Consider the following 18,163-nt stretch of genomic DNA (forward strand, 5'->3'; position numbering starts at 1 on the left):
AAAACAGAGAGCAGGGGAAGTGTATAGGTCTTACACAGACAAAACCAACAGCTGTCCATATCCATACGGTGGAATAAGATGCAGCCACTGAAAAGAAGACATGGACTGGGCACAGTGGGTCACGCCTGTAATCACAGCACTTTGGGAGCCCAAGGCGGGAGGATTACTTTAGCCCAGGAGTTCAAGACCAGCCTGAGCAACAGGGCAAAACCCCATCTTTACACAAAATGCAAAGAATTAACTGAGCATGATGGCACGTGCCTGTAGTCCCAGCTACTTGGGAGGCTGAGTTGGGAGGATCACTGGAGCCTAGGAGGCTGCAGTGAGTCGTGATCGTGCCACTGCACTTCAGCCTGGGTGACAGAGTGAAAACCCATCTCAGAATAAATAAGTGAATAAATATTTTTAAAAGAAGATGTGGTTAACTTCGTGTATCAGGCAGAAAAGCACTTAATTTTTGTTTTAAACTCAGTTAAGCTTCATAAAAACCCTTTGAGGTGGGGACTCTTAACTATTATCATTTTACAAATGGGGAAATCATAGCAGAGAGAAGTGGTGTAGCTTGCCCGAGGTTGTATCACCACCAGAAGGCTGAGCTGGCATTTGGACTCAGACCATCTGGCTTCAGAGTTAATACCCAGAACCACTATTAAACTGTTAAGTGCTGGTGCCCAGTGGGAGGTCTGGTGTGAAGCCTCTGGAAAACAAGAGCCCCCACCTCATCCACATATGTTTACCTCGTTATTTAAAGAAAACAATTTGGAATGATGCATAAGAAACTGTTACTAGTGTTTATTTCTGGGCGTGGGTTTTGGGGGCTGGGAGGAAATATAGATGGCTGGTTTGAGGTCTTTTTACTTCATCTCATTTTTACTGTGAGCATAGCTTAGTTTTGTAAGTGAAAAATGTCATCTTTGATAGAATGGTTGTTTTCAGTTGGATCTATAGTGGAAATCTCTGACTTCTGCACTCCTAACCTCCAATTTGTATGGCTTTTTCCTGTGTCCACAGGTGACCTTGGCAGGCTATGGCTTCGCCTTCCGCTATTGCCCAAGTGGCAAACATGTGGCCTACGCGGAAGGCAGCAGGAGCCCTCACGAGGGGGACCTTGAGTTCATTAGCATGGACCTGCACAGGGGATGTGGTACGAAGCCAGGGAGGGGTTTGGGACCACGGAGACCCGCTTCTCATACAAGGGCAGCTCTAGAGGTTCACAGCCAGAGACAGCAGGTGGCCAGACAGGACAGGCACTAAAGGCGCCAGGATGGGGGGACCACGGATAGCGTCCCAACCGCCGGGTTCAGTACCAAGGATAGCAGGTGGCTGGGCACTGGGGAGCCCTGAGTTTCAGAGGTTGGGATTCATGATCTGGTGATGACTTAGAAGATGAGGGTTGCCTAGGAGTCATCCAGGAGGGACTGTTGAGGAGGTGGTTGGCCACCACATCTGAATTGTGGGAGGGAACTCTGCACAGAGGCTCTGCAGTATCTCAGGAGTTAATCAGCCGAAGCCCTGGGAGAGGATGGGATCATCCACTGAAAGTGTAGAGAAGGAAGAGAGCCCGGGGCAGATTTCTTGAGCCCCTCTTTCTCATATCCCTTTATATTTTGGCCATCCACATGCCTGCCATGTCCTCCCACCAGACTGAGCTCCCCCAGGGCAGGGATGGCCCCCCTGCCTCCAGCATCAGGTGGTGGAAGGCTGGCATGGACAAGTAGTACTCGTTGAGTGCTTACACAAAGCATTGTGATTAAGTGGCTCAGGAAGCATAAGGAAAATAAACTGTCAGTCTTCCCTGCCCTCCCCCACTGAGGCTGGGTTTGGTGCCCATCCTTCTGGGCTCTCTTGTGCTCTGTTCTGTGTCCTTTGTCACTCAAGTAGTCCCACGCTATAGCTGTCTTCCCACTAGACTGTCATGGGCTGGGACTCGACAAGATCCTGGTTTGGGTTTTCAGAGTGTGAGCTAGTGCCCGGCACACAGGCACTGAGGATTCATTGAATGAGTGCATGAATGAAAGAAGAGTGGATGAGGGTGAGCTGGTGAAAGGGGCTGAGGGGATGGTTGAGTGAGAATGAGAATGAAGTCGACCTCTGCCTACTCATGAAAGTGAATGAGGCCGGGCGCGGTGGCTCAAGCCTGTAATCCCAGCACTTTGGGAGGCCGAGGCGGGTGGATCACAAGGTCGAGAGATCAAGACCATCCTGGTCAACATGGTGAAACCCCGTCTCTACTAAAAATACAAAAAAAAAAAAAAATTAGCTGGGCATGGTGGCACGTGCCTGTAATCCCAGCTACTCAGGAGGCTGAGGCAGGAGAATTGCCTGAGCCCAGGAGGCGGAGGTTGCGGTGAGCCGAGATAGCGCCATTGCACTCCAGCCTGGGTAACAAGAGCGAAACTCCGTCTCAAAAAAAAAAAAAAAAAGAAAGTGAATGAGCAGAGGAAACAGCCCATGTGGCTGGAAGGCTGCATGTGTGAGTGCATGGTTGAGTCAGTCAGGGAAAGGAAGAGGGTGAACCCGTCGGTTAGTGCAGAATTCAGACTGAGCCACCACCTCTACCCCTCCCTCCCCAGGGCCCTCCCGCCGCAGCGACCTCCAGAGCCTGGGCTACTGCATGCTGAAGTGGCTCTACGGGTTTCTGCCATGGACAGACTGCCTTCCCAACACTGAGGACATCATGAAGCAAAAACAGAAGTGAGTCTGGGGGTCAGCAGAACCCAGCACTGACCCAGAATCCCTACAACTGGGCAGAAACCCAGAGCCCAACAGGGAGCAGGAGGGAAAGGGAGGTAGCATCCAACATAGCTGAAGTCCTCTGAGCTACACAGGCCTGTGCTGCACTGGTATATACCGTCCACACAGCAGTTAAGGCAGGGGTTTCTGAGCCACGTCGCCTGGGCTCGGACTCTGGCCCCGCCACTGTGGGATGTTAATGTCTGCGAGCCTCAGTGTCCTACTCTATGAGATGGTCTCCTACTGGCTCCCTCCTTACAGGGCTGTTGAAGGGTTCAGGGGAGTCAGGTACACACAAAACTTAGCATAGGGCCTGGCTCATAGAAAGTGTTCATCGTATATGGGACACCATGACTCACTTCATCACAAACACGCCGGCAACCTGAGCAGGATAGGCCCAGGCCCTGCCTTAGCAGTCGTAGTTCTAGCCACCCAGTGTCCACACTGCCAAATCAGTGCCTTCACCTCTGTGTGTGAATGACCAGGTCCTGCTAGTGCTGGTTTAAACACTCAGCACCAAAGACAGTGTATAGTGGAACATATGGGGAATTTCTGGGGTGAGATTGAACACTAAGGGCATTGAGCAGCTGTACACAAAGGGGGAGCACTAGGAGTGTGTGTTCAGCACTAGGGACAGCGAGCAGCTGGACCCAAAAGGAAGCCACTTGGGTGTGTGTTCAGCACCAAGGACAGCATGCAGCTGGACCTAAAGGGAAGTGCTGGGGATGAGGCTTCAGCACCAGGGACAGCAGGTCTCTGGGCATAAAAGGGAAGCACCACAAGTGTGGGTTCAGCACCAGGGACCGTGGGTCGCTGGGCACAAAAGGGAGGCACTAAGGTTTGTGTTCAGCACCAAGGACAGCAGGCCGCTGGACACAGAAGGAAAGTGCTAGGGATTTGCTGGGCATGATGGCGGGTGCCTGTAATCCCAGCTACTTGGGAGGCTGAGGCAGGAGAATTGTTTGAACCCTGGAGGTGGAGGTTGCAGTGAGCTGAGATCATGCCACTACACTCCAGCCTGGGTGACAGAGTAAGACTCTCAGGAGAAAAAAAAAAAAGAGTTGCCTGACTCATCTGGGAGGTAGCTGTCCATCTACATCTGAAGTGCAGGAATGAAGTCTAAAGGGAGACTCAGACCCCAGAAATACCTCAGGAACTGTCAGCTAAAGCCCCAGGAGAGGATGAGATTATCTGGGAAAGTGTATAGAGTGGGAACAAGGTAATCCCTCCAATGAACAGCATCGAGTCCCTCATACTTCCCAGTCCTTAGTGTGCAGTGAAGTCCTTCCCAGTCCTTCCCTCATGTGAAGACTCTCATTTAACTCCCTTTGTATCTCTCAACTTCCTTCTCTAAACCATGGACAGCCTCTTCAGAATGCTTACTGTGTGTTCTGCCGATGTGGTCACTTAGATGTATTTATAACCTCAAAACCGCATGCCGGCAGTGGTGCTGTGTGTGGTTTGCGTAAGTGATGTTTCCCTCTGCATCTCATCTGTCTCTGGCTCTCTCCAGCTTTAACCCTATCCCTACATGTGGATCGAGTTTACTGCTTCTGACTCCTGCTTCTAAATCAATTTTATATGACGTGTCTGTGTCCTTGAACTATATATGGTGGTATGTGTGTTTAATTTGTATAAATGGTACTATGCTCTAAACCTCATGCTGTTTCTTGCCTTCTTTCACTCAATACTGTGTTTTTAACTTTAGCTACATAGCTAGTTCACTACTTCTGAATACTCCTAAATGTTTTTATTTAGATGCATCTGTGTCCTTAAAAACTATATGATATTCTTTTGTATGTTTAATTGGCATAAGTAGCACCATGTCCAGAAATTGATCCTCCTTCAGACAAGGGGATGTATCTTATCATTTTGACCTCCTCCTAGTTACTCTTCAAAGCTAACATTTATCATATGCTCGTCTGTGCAGGACACTGCACCCAGTGCTTCCCTGCATCCTGTCAACTGCTTTGAGCTGCGTGCTCTCATTTTCTGTGGCGCAGAGAGCTTAGGTAATCAGTCCAGGTCACACAGCTATCAAGCAGGGGCTCCTGTGCTCAAGCCCAGGCCATTCAACTCCAGAGACAGCCCCTGTCGCCTCCATGCTGCTTCCCTCTTATAGGAGGCTTATGAGGGTGAATTGGTGATGCCTGGACCCACCCTACCTTCACTCGACAAATACCAAACCCTACCATGTGCTAGGCTCTATTCTAAGCCCTGGGGATACAGCAGTAAGTAAGACAAAAATCCCTGCCCTCAGGGAACTCACATCCTAGTGGGGGAGACAGGAGCTAAGGGGTGAAACACCCGGCATCTCAGAGGTCAGACTGATGGGGGTCATGGGGCAGGTCCTGGGTATCCACTGGCGGGACTCTTGGGGTAGGGATGTGCAGCACACTTTCAGGTCTAATGTCCGGGGCAGGTCTCGCAGCGATGGTGACAGGTGAATTGCCCCCTGAATGACCATGAAGCTTGAAACAGTGACAAGAAGGATGTCACAGTTTGGTTCTGATTTACCCCAACATCCCTGCAGAAGAGGGAGAGACAGAGAGGCCTTCAGACTTCCGCAGGCAGCATCTGCATGGGAAGCCAGCCTCGGCACTCGCTAGACCACATGTCCATTCCCTCGTTTTTTTGGAGCTTATTTTTACACTTACTCTCTAGCTTTGGCAGATGGTGCTGGTTTTCTGCTCACAGTAGGGAGACAGAGGTTTCGTTTGAAATGAAGCCAGGTGAAAAATCAATGAGTCACAGAATGAGCAGCCCACTCGAGTGAGCCCATGTCCCTGTGTGAGTGAGGGTAGTGAAATGCTCACTCACACACTCTGGGTTATCTCAAGACAAGGCTGAGCTGCTCTCACAAGGAGACCCCAAAACACTGCAGCTTCCATGAGGGAGGGTTCACTTCTCTCATTAACTGTCCCAATGTAGGAGACTGAGGGTGTGGGGGGCCTCAATTCCCTGTGACATACACATATTCTCTGGATGCAACAGAGCGCACACATTTTGGGTGCCCAAGAAATAGTAGCGGATCTGGCGCAGTGGCTCATGCCTGTAATCCCAACACTTTGGAAGCTTACATGGGCAGATTGCTTGAGCCCAGGAGTTTGAGACCAGCCTGGTCAACGTGGCAAGACCCCATCTCTACAAAAATATTAGCCAGGTGTGGTGGTACATGCCTGTAGTCCCAGCTACTCAGGAGGCTGAAGTGGAGGGATCACTTGAGCCCAAGGAGGTTGAGGCTTCAGTGAGCTGTGATTGTGTCACTACACTCCAGCCTGGGCAACAGAGTGAGACACTGTCTAAAAAAAAAAAAAAAAAAAGGAAAGAGAAATTGTAGTGGGACAAAGAACAACTAAGGAGTGAATGCATGAGCCCACCCAGGCTTCAGTGCAGACACAGAGGGCAGGCAGGCACAGCCTCAGTGTAGGCGGTTCCTGGGCTGTGAGGATACCCAGACAGGAAGCAGGAGCTGCAGGTGAGGGTGGAGGTAGCCCCGGCACTGTGGGAGCAGAGGGGAGGCACAAGACCCCACCGCTGGCTGCCAGAAACTTTCAGCTGGGAGATGCCTGGCCTGGTGGCCAGGCGGGAGGCAGACAGGACAGCACAGATCTGAACCCTCTCCACTTTCTTTTTTTTTTTTTTTTTTTTGAGACGGAGTTTCGCTCTTGTTACCCAGGCTGGAGTGCAATGGCGTGATCTCGGCTCACCGCAACCTCCGCCTCCTGGGTTCAGGCAATTCTCCTGCCTCAGCCTCCTGAGTAGCTGGGACTACAGGCACGTGCCACCATGCCCAGCTAATTTTTTGTATTTTTAGTAGAGACGGGGTTTCACCATGTTGACCAGGATGGTCTCGATCTCTCGACCTCGTGATCCACCCGCCTCAGCCTCCCAAAGTGCTGGGATTACAGGCTTGAGCCACCGCGCCCGGCTCCCTCTCCACTTTCATTCAGGGCCTGGGTCCTGAGGCCAGTGGCTGTGCTGGACACCCAGGTTAGAATCAGTCCACAGTGGCTCTGCACTCCACTCTTGTCAGGGAAACCAGTCCCCGAGGCTCCCCTGGGTTCAGTCTTCTCCGCACTCCACTTCCTAACTCCTAGGAGCAGTCATATTACCGTTTTCACACACACACACACACCCCATCTAAAGAGACTTTCCATGAACGTGACTGGTTCACAGGGAGGGTCTGCACTTGCCAACATGATGCAGGGTGAATAAGACGGGTCGTAGTAATCATCGCAGATCAATGATATCAGCATGGATAACTAATTCCACAGTCCTAGCTCCAGACCATGACGGTAGAGGGCTGGGCGCACAAAGATACTCCCTGTAGAGTAGCTGGTGATGTTGATGCTGTACCCCAGACACGTCTCCTCACCCCCAGCCCAGCGTCTGTTGGCCCAGACAGTAACCAAGGGGGCCACAGATGGGCAATGTTGCCTGTTCGTTTCCTGCCTCCCCAGGGTTTCCTCTGTGAGGATGTTTTACTGATAGACATGGCCTTTTACCATTCATTCAGCAGATACTCATTTTTTGCACATTGTAGTTCACAATAGAAAGAATGAGTGAAAGAAGGAGGAGAGGCAGTTTGAGTCCCTGAGTCTTTCTGGCATTCAAGGCCCTTTGCTGGGCAAAGCACAAACAAGAGCCAGCTTTGATTCCGCTCTTAGGCCTCCCAGCTGGTCAGGGAGACCCCGTGTCAGTCGGCGGCAGCAGCGCTGCTGTGCAGCGCACAACGTCCTGGTGATGGCACAACTGGCCCTTCCTGAGCATGTATGTTGATGGCTGCTGTAGGACAGCTGGGATCTAAACACAAGCCTGGGAGGGACGGAGTTCCTCTGCCTGGAGGGGTCTGGGGAAGACTTTCTAGGAAGCCAAGCCCTTGAGCTATATCTGAAACGGAGAACAGCCACCTGCCAGAGCTCAGAGGGGAAAACCGCCCAGGCAGCTAGAGCGACAGGTGCAGAGGCAGAAATGTGCAGAGATGTGTGGCCTGGTGCGGCTGGGACATGCAATGGGAGGAGGGAGTGGGGAGACAGAGCCAGAGGGGTGGCTAGGTGGCCGTGTGTGCTGGGGAGCCACGGAGGGAGGGTGGGCTGTGAGCAGGGAGGGGCAGGGACAGGTGTAAAGAGAACCTCTGGGACTACATGGGGATGCACAGGAGGCCAGGGAGGACCTGAGGTCCAAGGAGAAAGGATGAAGCCTGAGTTGGGCCCGGATCTGTGGGACATCGGAGGACATGGGGCAGAGAGAGTTAAACAGGAGAGAGATGAGCAGGAGGGTGGGGCTGGGGATGGCGAAGGCAAGGTCAGAGCCCAGTGACTGGGCAGGTGGTGGGAGTTGGCCCAATGGACCAGGCAGAAAAGTGGAGGAGCTGGGCCTGGAGGATGGAGCAAAGGCAGTGGGCGAATCAGGATTTTTCCTGAACAGCTAAAGAGGGGTGCACGTGCAAGCATGTGTGTGTGTATACATATACTGTCAGTCCTGATTATTCAGAGTCCATATGTATGAATTCTCCTACGCACTAAAAGTATTTGCAACCCCAAATCAATTCTTGGAGTTCTTCCTTTTTTTTTTTTTTTTTTTTTTAAATACAGAGTTTTACCATGTTGGTCAGGCTGGTCTTGAGCTCCCAACCTCAGGTGATCCGCCCGCCTTGGCCTCCAAAGTGCTTGGATTATAGGCGTGAGCCACCACGCCCGGCCTCTTGGAGTTCTTTCATAAGCGCTTGCAGACTATATATAGTGTGGAGAAAATTTTTAATCACCTGACATGTGTTCCCAGCCTAGGGTGGAGCCAGACAGCATTCTGCTGCCCTGTTTCAGCCCTCATACTATATGCCAGTGTTCTTTTCACTGTTTAGTTAATGCTGCATTTTTTCCTGTTTTTATGCTTTTGTCAGTGATTATGCCATTTAAAATGGCTTCAGCCAGGTGTGGTGGCTCACACCTGCAATCTCACACTTTGGGAGGCAGAGACAGGAGGATCAGATGAGCCTGAGCAATATAGTGAGACTCTGTCTCTACAAAAAATAAAAAATAAAACAGCCACCTAGCGTAGTGCTGAAGCCATGTCTGACGTCCTGAAGCCTGAGACGGTTAATAATTTGTGTGTTTTATCAGCTTTGTTCAGGCATGAGCTATGGTGCTGTAAGCCATGAGTTTGTGGGGAACTCTTGCCATTTTACGTTGCCTTGGCATTCATTTGAATGTAAGTTGGACTTTATCTCATGCCAGAAGCAGGTCTCGATCACTCAGCATAGTTTCCAGTTTTCCACCTCCTCCCAGTTCCTCTGTATGGTTGACCCAGATATCTTCCTTATGCAGCCGCCTCCTGGGGACCACCTCTCTCCTTATGGGACAGCCACAGGCAGCCTACTTGACGGCCCTGCTGGCCCCCACACCCCATGTGGACTGTGTAGATGCCTTTCAGGCACAGTGTGACCTGGAACTCAAGCCTGCTTGCTTTGAACCCACCAGTTAAAGTCCCCTCGAAATGTTTGGATACCACACATTGGTCCCTCATGTAGCCACGAGCTCCCTGACCAGTGTGAGTGTGTGCGTGTGCGTGGGTGTGGGTGTGGGTGTGTGTCTCCTTTGGGTGTGCTGTGTGCCCCCAGGACCTGCAAGTAATAAAATCTTTATTTCCATCTTAGATCTTCCCTCATCATTGAAGGGATCCTCTCCGTCTTAAAGATCCCAGATTAAAATAGAGTTCAATGCTAATGAATCAAGAATACCTATTACATAAGATGTCTTTTAACAGAAACATACACAAAACAAGTCATATCGATGGGCTGATGAAAATGGTGTGAGCAGAGGCTTGCAGGAAGCCAGTGCTGTTTCCCCTGGGAGCAATGGTAGTGGATTGGTTGATTCAGTGTTCAAAATGACTTTAAGAACATAACTACCCTGGATGGCAAAGTGGACTGTGTGTATATCTTAGGCGATCTGTTTTAAAAGGTTGCTCTTCTTTCCCTAAAAGACATTTCACATGTGCTTCTGTCTCTTCAGGTTTCTTGATAAGCCGGGGCCCTTCGTGGGACCCTGCGGTACCTGGATCAGGCCCTCAGGTATGTCCCTCAGGTATGTCCCACCAGGTGGGACCTGGTGGCTTAGATCCGTCTTGGGGTGGCCTCTCCCTACATCCCTTGTTTTTTTTTTTTTTTAAGTTTTCCAAATTGCATTTGTAATATGTACCCATTGTAGAAAGAAAAAAATAGTCAAAAAATTCACAAGTGCTTCTGAACAAGAACAAAACAGAAACACACAACTTTTTTTTTTGAAGACAGGGTAATTTTTTTTTTTTTTTTTTTAAGACAGGGTCTTGCTCTGTCACCCAGGCTGGAGAGCAGTGGCGCAATCTCAGCTCACTGCAACCTCTGCCTCTGGTTCAAATGATTCTCGTGCCTCAGCCTCCCAAGTAGCCGGGATTAGAGGCGTGCATCACTATACCTGGCTAATTTTTTGTATTTTTAGTAGAGGTGGGGTTTACCACGTTGCCCAGGCTGGTCTCGAACTCCTGACCTCAGCTGATCTACCCACCTTGGCCTCCCAAAGTGCTGGGTTTACAAGGCATGAGCCTCTGTGGCCAGCCATTTTTATGACCAAAAAATGGGCTCACCTTACATATGTCTCATTCTACCTCTTGCTTTTTTCACTTAACCCTGGGCCCATCCTTCATGCCCTTCCTTATAGATGCTCCACAGCTGTTATTGACAGCTGCACGACATTCATGGTTTGGCAGCATCATAGCTTGTAAGTCCAGGCCCTGTTACTGGATATTTGCACTATTTTGTTTGGGCTTGGGGGGTGTTCGTCGTTGCTGTGGTCTTTTGCAGTGCCCTTCTGAAGAGCACTGATGCTTTTCTTCAAGCTGGAGGCAGAAAAGAAACAGACAGAAACAGATAGCTTTTCCCCTCGGGCTCTCTAAGGCTCATTTTTGAATTATTTAAATCTCTGGGTTCAGATCATGGCTCAGCTGCCTGAGTGGTGCTCCCCTCCAGTTCTGTCTCTAAATCTTGGGCCTCTAGGATTTTAAGCTGTCAGAGGTTGGAGGTAGAGGCGAGGCAGGGCCTGTCCACTTTAAAGATACATGCTAAGTAAGTATTTATATTCAGGTGGACTGCATTGCTTGCTGGGATTTGCTTTAAAACACTGCAGGCCAGGCGAGGGGTATTGATGAAACGAGATTGGCTGTGAGGTGGTCATTGTTGAAACTGAGTGATGAGTTCTTGGGTGTTCATGCCCAAGAACTACTGGTGCGTGTGTCGGAAACAAAACATTTAAGTCCTCTGGCAATGCCAGGCACCAAGCAGATGTGCACTTTTGCTCAGACCCTCATCCTCCTCAGTCCCCCAGCCCTCCACCTCTGGGCGCAGACCCCCTGGCTCAGGGTTGGGGGACACCTCTTAGACTCTTCCTTGCTGGGGGTTGTCTTCACCACAGAGACTCTGCAGAAGTACCTGAAGGTGGTGATGGCCCTCGAGTACGACAAGAAGCCGCCCTACGCCATGCTGAGGAACAGCCTGGAAGCCCTGCTGCAGGATCTGCGTGTGTCGCCATATGACCCCATTGGCCTCCCCATGGTGCCCTAGGCGGAACCCAGGTGGGAAGAGCTTGTGAGTTTTAAGCCCTCTCACCCCTTGCCTTCCCCCCAGCCCTGCCCCAAGCTCCAGGGGACGCTTCCCAGAGGCTGTTCCACATTCATACCAGGGCCCAGCTTCCCAGGGAGACGCTGGGTTTCTCCACAGGGTCTTTGAACTTTCCAACCTCCGGGAATAGCAAGCAGCAGAAACCCAGCTCAACTTGGCTTTAAGAAAAAGGGGGTTAGCCGGGCGCGGTGGCTCAAGCCTGTAATCCCAGCACTTTGGGAGGCCGAGGCGGGTGGATCACGAGGTCAAGAGATCGAGACCATCCTGGTCAACATGGTGAAACCCCGTCTCTACTAAAAATACAAAAAATTAGCTGGGCGTGGTGGCGCGTGCCTGTAATCCCAGCTACTCAGGAGGCTGAGGCAAGAGAATTGCCTGAACCCAGGAGGCGGAGGTTGCGGTGAGCCAAGATCGCGCCATTGCACTCCAGCCTGGGTAACAAGAGCGAAACTCCGTCTTAAAAAAAAAAAAAAAAAAAAAAGCCAGGCGCGGTGGCTCAAGCCTGTAATCCCAGCACTTTGGGAGGCCGAGGTGGGTGGATCACGAGGTCGAGAGATCGAGACCATCCTGGTCAGCATGGTGAAACCCCATCTCTACTAAAAATACAAAAAACGAGCTGGGCATGGTGGTGCGTGCCTGTAATCCCGGCTGCTCAGGAGGCTGAGGCAGGAGAATTGCCTGAACCCAGGAGGTGGAGGTTGCGGTGAGCCGAGATCGCGCCATTGCACTCCAGCCTGGGTAACAAGAGCGAAACCCCGCCTCAAAAAAAAAAAAAAAGGCGAGGGGTTGATTGGCTGTTGTAGCTAGAAAATTCTAAGGGGGAGCTTCAGGCATGACCGGATTCAGGGCCTCAGAAATAGCATCTGTCTGTCTTTCACCATCTTCTTCTGTCCCTTCTTGCATCTGTGACTCCCTCTGTCCTTCCACCTGGACACCTATAGTCTCTACTTTCCTTTGGCCTGACCCCATAGGGCCCCCCCGGCGCCGCCACACAAAAGGCAGCTGCTCCGTGCCTTCGGGTCTTGTTCATAGCACACACTACTGCATCACATGGGTGACGGACACTTCTCACAGCCAGCAGCTAGGCGTTTGCTTAGTTTCCCAGATTTTAATTTTACGAACAATGATGCCCGTGTGCACAGCCTGGCTGGTGCGTGCCATCCGTGGATGGAGCTGTCATCTTGACTGTGATAACTAGATTGCTTTACTCCCATCAGCACTGTGTGTAAGTGTACAGGAATTTTTGCAAAGTCGAAGACAGACTAACTTCGCAGTACATTTTGGCAAGGGTGCAGAGATGCGTCCTAAAGAGCAGAAGCTCCAGGCCCCTTATCTCTCCTAGAGTTTTCTTTTCTCTCATCAGGGTTGGCTGGAACCAAAGCTAAGTGCTTTTCTAACTGGGCACCACCCAAGGGGGCATTTGGCAGTGTCTGGAGACATTTTTGGTTATCAGGATGCGGGACAGTAGAGGCTGGGATGCTGCTGGACATCCTGTGACACACAGCACGGTCCTCACCTCTACCCGCCCCCGCGAAGAGTCCCCTGGCCCCAGTGGTCGGCAGCGCTGCGACTGTGAGGTCCTGGTCTGGAATAGCATCTCCTTTCGGCGGCCTGTCTCCCTGTGTGGCCACCTTCCTATGGGCGCTTTGATTACACATGCTTCTTCATTCCCACAACCTTGCCTTATACCGGAGGCCGAAGTGTGAGCTGACACGTGTGTGCCGAGCGCTTCACAGAGCAGCTGTGCACAGCCTGAGCCAGCGGTGAGGGGCGGAGTCTCTTTTCTCTGTGGTGGAGTGGCAGGCTCTCTGCTTCAACCAGCCACCCCAAGAGTGAAGTCATGACCTTATGAGCCAGGCTCACTCCTTCCCCACCTCTCCAGCTCGATAGACAGCTCCTCCTCTGTGCACCCAGTTGTCCAGGCCAGACAGCTTGGAATCCTCCCCAACAGCCTCGCTCCTCAGCATCCTCCTCCAAATCTTCGGTCCCAGATGAGGCCAACCATGGGGTCACTTGTCACAGTCTCCTGCTGGCAGCGGGCTCCTGGAGGGCAGGGTTGCATCTGACTCTAGCGTCTCTGCTTTTCTGGCATGGCACAAAGCAGAGGCTCCGTCCGGTTTATCGATGGAGCTAGCCCAGGCTTCCCGTCGGTGCCGCCCTGTCTCACAGTGCCTTCCTGTCACCCAGGACAAAGGGCGTTTAGAACCTGACCCTTCCAGGATCTCCACCGTCTCACACCCACACGCTCCCTGGAGGCCACAGCCCCTTGGTTGGGAGATGTGGAGATGGCATTTAAGGAGCCTGGTGATCTTCTAGCACCTTGAAGGTCGCTCCGCCTCAGCTCCATGGCAGCTCCTTGCCTTGGCCCGAGGCTGAGCTCCCTTTCTCCCCCGTGCACCACGCGCCGGCCACATCCCCTTCCCTCGGATTCTAGACCAGGCCAAGCTGGACCCCACCCTGGGACCTCTGCCCTTACCATCCCGGGGTCTGGAAAGCTCCCCTCATCCTGGTTTTACACACCTGCTGCTGCTGAAGACCCGAGGCCTTCCCCATCCTCCGTGAGGCATCCTCACCGCCTCCCACCCACTTGCTCATCACGTCACCTGTTTCCACACAGCCCTTGTTCCCATCTGGAGGGAAGCCTGTGTTTACTGTGTAGTCTCTGCCCTCCTCTTCTGTGTCCTGAACCCAGCAGGGGCTCCCCGTCCCATATGGTCATGATGACATCCCCAGTACCTAGAAAGTGCCTGGCACAAAGTAAGAGCATAGAGGGTGTTCCATGAATGAATGAGACACTCACAGCCATTTTTATTGTCTTCCAGAACTTTCTATTTGCAGTGTGCAACAGAAAAAAAAAAATGAAGCAATGTGACTCAAGGCCTGCTGTTAAACACAGATAAGCTTCTAGAACAAGCTCTGGAATGTGCATTCCTGCCACTGGTTTTAGGGTACTCATCAGTCCTGATTAGCCTCAGGGAGGTCCCCAGTTTCCCTCCAGCAAATGTGAAGTTCCCCCTCCCGTGGCCTGCCCTCTAGCCAGTGTCCTAGCAAGGCTGGATGGGGTTGGGCTGGCTCCCAGGGGGGACCCCTCCTACTCTTGACACCTCTGTGCTTTGGTAATAAATTGTTTTAGTGGAGTTTGAGGACCCAGTGTCTGCAAAAGAAATTCTTTTGGGGCCCAGGAGCGGTGCCTGACACCTGTAATCTCAGCACTTTGGGAGGCCAAGACAGGAGGATCACCTGAACCCACAAGTTTGAGACCAGCGCGGGCTGCAGGATGAAACCTATCTCTACAGAAAATTTAAAAATCAGCTAGGCATGGTGGTGGGTGCCTGTAGTCCCAGCTACCTGGGAGGCTGAAGCAGGAGGATCACTTGGGCCCAGCAAGTTGAGGCTGCAGTGAGCCATGATTGCACCACTGTACCCTAACCTGGGCAAGAGAGTGAGACTGTGTCTCAAAAAAAAAAAAAAAAAGAGGAGGAAGAGAAGTTAAACCCACCTCTCTGAATTTTTTTTTTTAATAGCTCAGAGCATGCATTTTTAGAAACAAATTTTCAGTGCTGCAAAAGACTAGCACTTCAACATAAATTTTCTCAGCAAGGCAAATCTACTTCCATAGAAGGGTGTGTCTCGTGGATGGAGCAATGGCGAGAGCACATCGGACACAGGAGAGCAAGGGTTTTTCATTTCTAACGCAGCTGGCCTTAGGTGCGGTATCATTCCCCTCTTGGTTGGGGTAGGACTGCACAGTCTTAAGCCAAACACGACTAGCTAATTTGAAGAGCGTAGGGAAGAACAGTTTCAGTGGGGAAAGCTGTTACAGGAGGGAGGGAGTGGTTTCTTGGCGGGCATGCCTGAGCACAGCAGGGCCGGAGGGGCTGATAGATTGGCAGGCAAGATGACTTTAGACAAAGAACAGGGAAATAAGACTTCAGGACAGACAGTACAAGCAAGTATAAGTCCTCTGGAGAAGAACACCTTATTTGTAACAAAGTGAAACTCTTTGAAGAGGAACTGTCTAAACTCGTTTTCCACATGCAGTATGGAGAATCTGAGGCCAGGTAAGGGAGGAAGTAGTGTCAGACGCCCTGACTCTCCTGTACTGATAAATCCTGCTCAGGACTAGCGGGTGGGATCGGGGAACCTCTTACCATCTCCTGGCTGAAAGCAGGTGTGTGCACCCCTTTCCAGAAGGGGACATTCACTAATAAGAAAACCCCCCTGAACCTGTCCTTGTTGCACATGAGTCTGTGAACCCCCAAAATTTGAGACAGGTCTCCATTAATTTAGAAAGTTTTATTTTGTCAAGGTTGAGGACACAGGCCAGTGATGCAGCCTCAGGAGGTCCTGATGATGTGCACAGCCGAGTTTTTGGGCGGACATGAGACATCAGTTGATATATGTAAGAAGTACATTGGTTCCATTTGGAAAGCTGGGAAGACCTGAAGTAGGGAGGGGGCTTTCAGGTCACAGGTAGGTGAAAGAGGAACAGTTACATTCTTTCGAGTTTCTGATTAGCCTTTCCAAAGGGGGCACTCAGATATCCAGCTGTCTCAGTGAGCAGAGGGGTGACCTTGAATAGAACGGGAGGCAGATTTGCCCTAAGCACTTCCCAGCTTGACTTATTATTTATTTCTCTTTCACAAGTCTATAAAAGATGAGGGGCATCAGCTGCCCTTTAGCACCCGGGTCAGCATTACAGTGTCCACACTAACCTCCATCCTCCATACCTTGGAGCAGTGCCCAGTCAAGCGCCGCCCCAAGGTCCCCGCAGCCCATGTGTCCTCCTCCCCTGTCTTTGCCAGCATAACCAGCCCAACCTGACCCTGCTCAGACAGTGGACGGAGCCCAGGGAAAGCCTGGGCAGTGGCCCCACTTCTCTGAGCCCAGTATCTTCTATCTCCAGAGCCCAGGTTCTGAACCCTCATGGACTTTGGCAGCTCATCCCCCAGGCTCTGAGAAGAGGCCATTGTCATCAGGGTTAGATGATGATCTCCAAACGTGGGAGTGGGAATGGCTCAGGTGCCACCAGGACATGGAGCTGATGCTGGCTGGAGCCCATTCCCTGTCCCCCACACCGACACCCTGCCCTCTGCCCCAAAATGGAGCCCTGGCTTAGATTTAGTCAGATATTTGTGGTGATGGTGGTGGTCTTTTTTTTTATATATACTTTTTTCTTTTTTTTTTTTTTTAAAGATGGGGTTTCACCATGATGGCCAGGCTGGTCTTGAACTCCTGACCTCAGGTAATCCACCCACCTCGGCCTCCCAAAGTGCCAGGATTACAGGCGTGAGCCACCGCATCCAGCCGATGGTGGTGGTCTTAGGTTTTTGAGACAGTCTTGCTCGGTCGCCTAGGCTGGAGTGCAGTAGTGCGATCTTGGCTTACTTACTACAACCTCCATCTCCCAGGTTCAAGCGATTCTCTTACCTCAGCCTCCTGAGTAGCTGGGACTACAGACGCCTGCCACCACGCCCAGCTAATTTTTGTATTTTTGGTAGAAATGAGGTTTTGCCACGTTGGCCAGGCTGGTCTTGAACTCCTGACCTCAAGTGATCCACCCACCCAAAGAGCTGTGATTACAGGTGTGAGCCACCTCACCTGACCCATTTTTAGCTATTATGCCATATTTTTACTAAACCTCTGTTTTTTACTAACGTACTCCCTGTGTTATAATTGCCTACAGCTTTCAGTACAGAAACATGCTATGCAGGTGTACAGCCTAGGAGCAATTGGCTATACCGTATAGCCTTGACGTGTGGTAGGCTGCACCATCCAGGACTGTGTAAGCACATCCAGGATGCTCACTCACAACAGAATCACCTAAGCATGCATTTCTCAGGACGTATCCCCATAGCTAAGTGACACATGGAAAGCAAGTTCCGCATGAAAGTTGCAGCAATGCCCCCCAGCAGCACGGCAGACACCACAGCAGGCTCTTCGGGGAATTGCCTCATCTTGCGTATGTGGTGCCTGTGGTTTCTTTCTAACGCCTGTTCAACAGAAGGAGGAGGAGAGAAATTGAATATGACCACTGCCAGCAACCTTTTAGAATGTGAATGGAACACAGACTGCAGCTGCAAGGAATTTTATAAGAGAATCCTGCAAAAAGAAGACACTGCTGGCTGGGCGCCGTGGCTCACACCTGTAATCCCACCACTTTGGGAGGCCAAGCCCGGTGGATCACCTGAGGTCGGGAGTTCGAGACCAGCCTGGCCAACATGGTGAAACCCCATCTCTTATCAAAAATAGAAAATTTAGCTGTGTGTGGTGGCACACGCCTGTAATCCCAGCTACTGAGGAGGCTGAGACATGACAATCACTTGAACCCAAGTGACAGAGGCTGCAGTGAGCTGAGATCACACCACTGCACTACAGCCTGGGTGACAGACTGAGACTCCTCCAAAAAAAAAAGAACACTGCTGAACGGAACAAAATCATCAGGGAAATATAATTAATGATAGAGGTATGTGATTCAGACATTCATCATTTATTTCAGGTAATGGATGATTATCTGTGTGTGGTAAAATATGGAGGTTGAGGTTCCAAGATGCCCCGGGATCCAGAAGGGCAGTGGGGGGAGTGGGAGTGGCAGAGAGAGAATCAGTTGAGCTACAAAGCAGCCCAAGGACAGCCCCAGCCCCAGCCAAGGCTTCAGGGAGCTCTGAAGCTAGACCTGTCCTGCAGAGTTGGACTGGAATAATCAGACTTTTTTTTTTTTTTAAACGGAGTCTTGCTCTGTCACCCAGACTGGAGCACAGTGGCATACTCTAGGCT

The 18,163-nt window shown here is 51.2% G+C and overlaps 1 protein-coding gene across 6 annotated transcripts in view; it reads left to right on the plus strand.

Moving 5' to 3' along the window:
- VRK3 (VRK serine/threonine kinase 3) overlaps positions 1 to 18,106 on the plus strand; it is a 53,080-nt gene extending 34,974 nt beyond the window's left edge. For 3 of the 6 annotated variants that reach the window (XM_074386047.1, XM_010351111.3, XM_074386048.1), the window contains exons 11-15: positions 1,012 to 1,144; positions 2,574 to 2,694; positions 9,747 to 9,805; positions 11,181 to 11,340; positions 14,209 to 18,106. In XM_074386047.1, coding sequence (XP_074242148.1) covers positions 1,012 to 1,144; positions 2,574 to 2,694; positions 9,747 to 9,805; positions 11,181 to 11,329 — 462 coding nt within the window. In that variant the 3' untranslated portion in view covers positions 11,330 to 11,340; positions 14,209 to 18,106. Of the gene's footprint in view, positions 1 to 1,011; positions 1,145 to 2,573; positions 2,695 to 9,746; positions 9,819 to 11,180; positions 11,354 to 14,208 lie in introns of all 6 variants that reach the window. The other 3 variants (XR_012513793.1, XM_074386050.1, XM_074386049.1) reach the window with 3 other exon arrangements.
- Positions 18,107 to 18,163: the final 57 nt, after the last annotated feature.

The sequence above is a fragment of the Saimiri boliviensis genome, chromosome 14 (assembly GCF_048565385.1).
Source record: "Saimiri boliviensis isolate mSaiBol1 chromosome 14, mSaiBol1.pri, whole genome shotgun sequence".
Classification (NCBI taxonomy): domain Eukaryota; kingdom Metazoa; phylum Chordata; class Mammalia; order Primates; family Cebidae; genus Saimiri; species Saimiri boliviensis.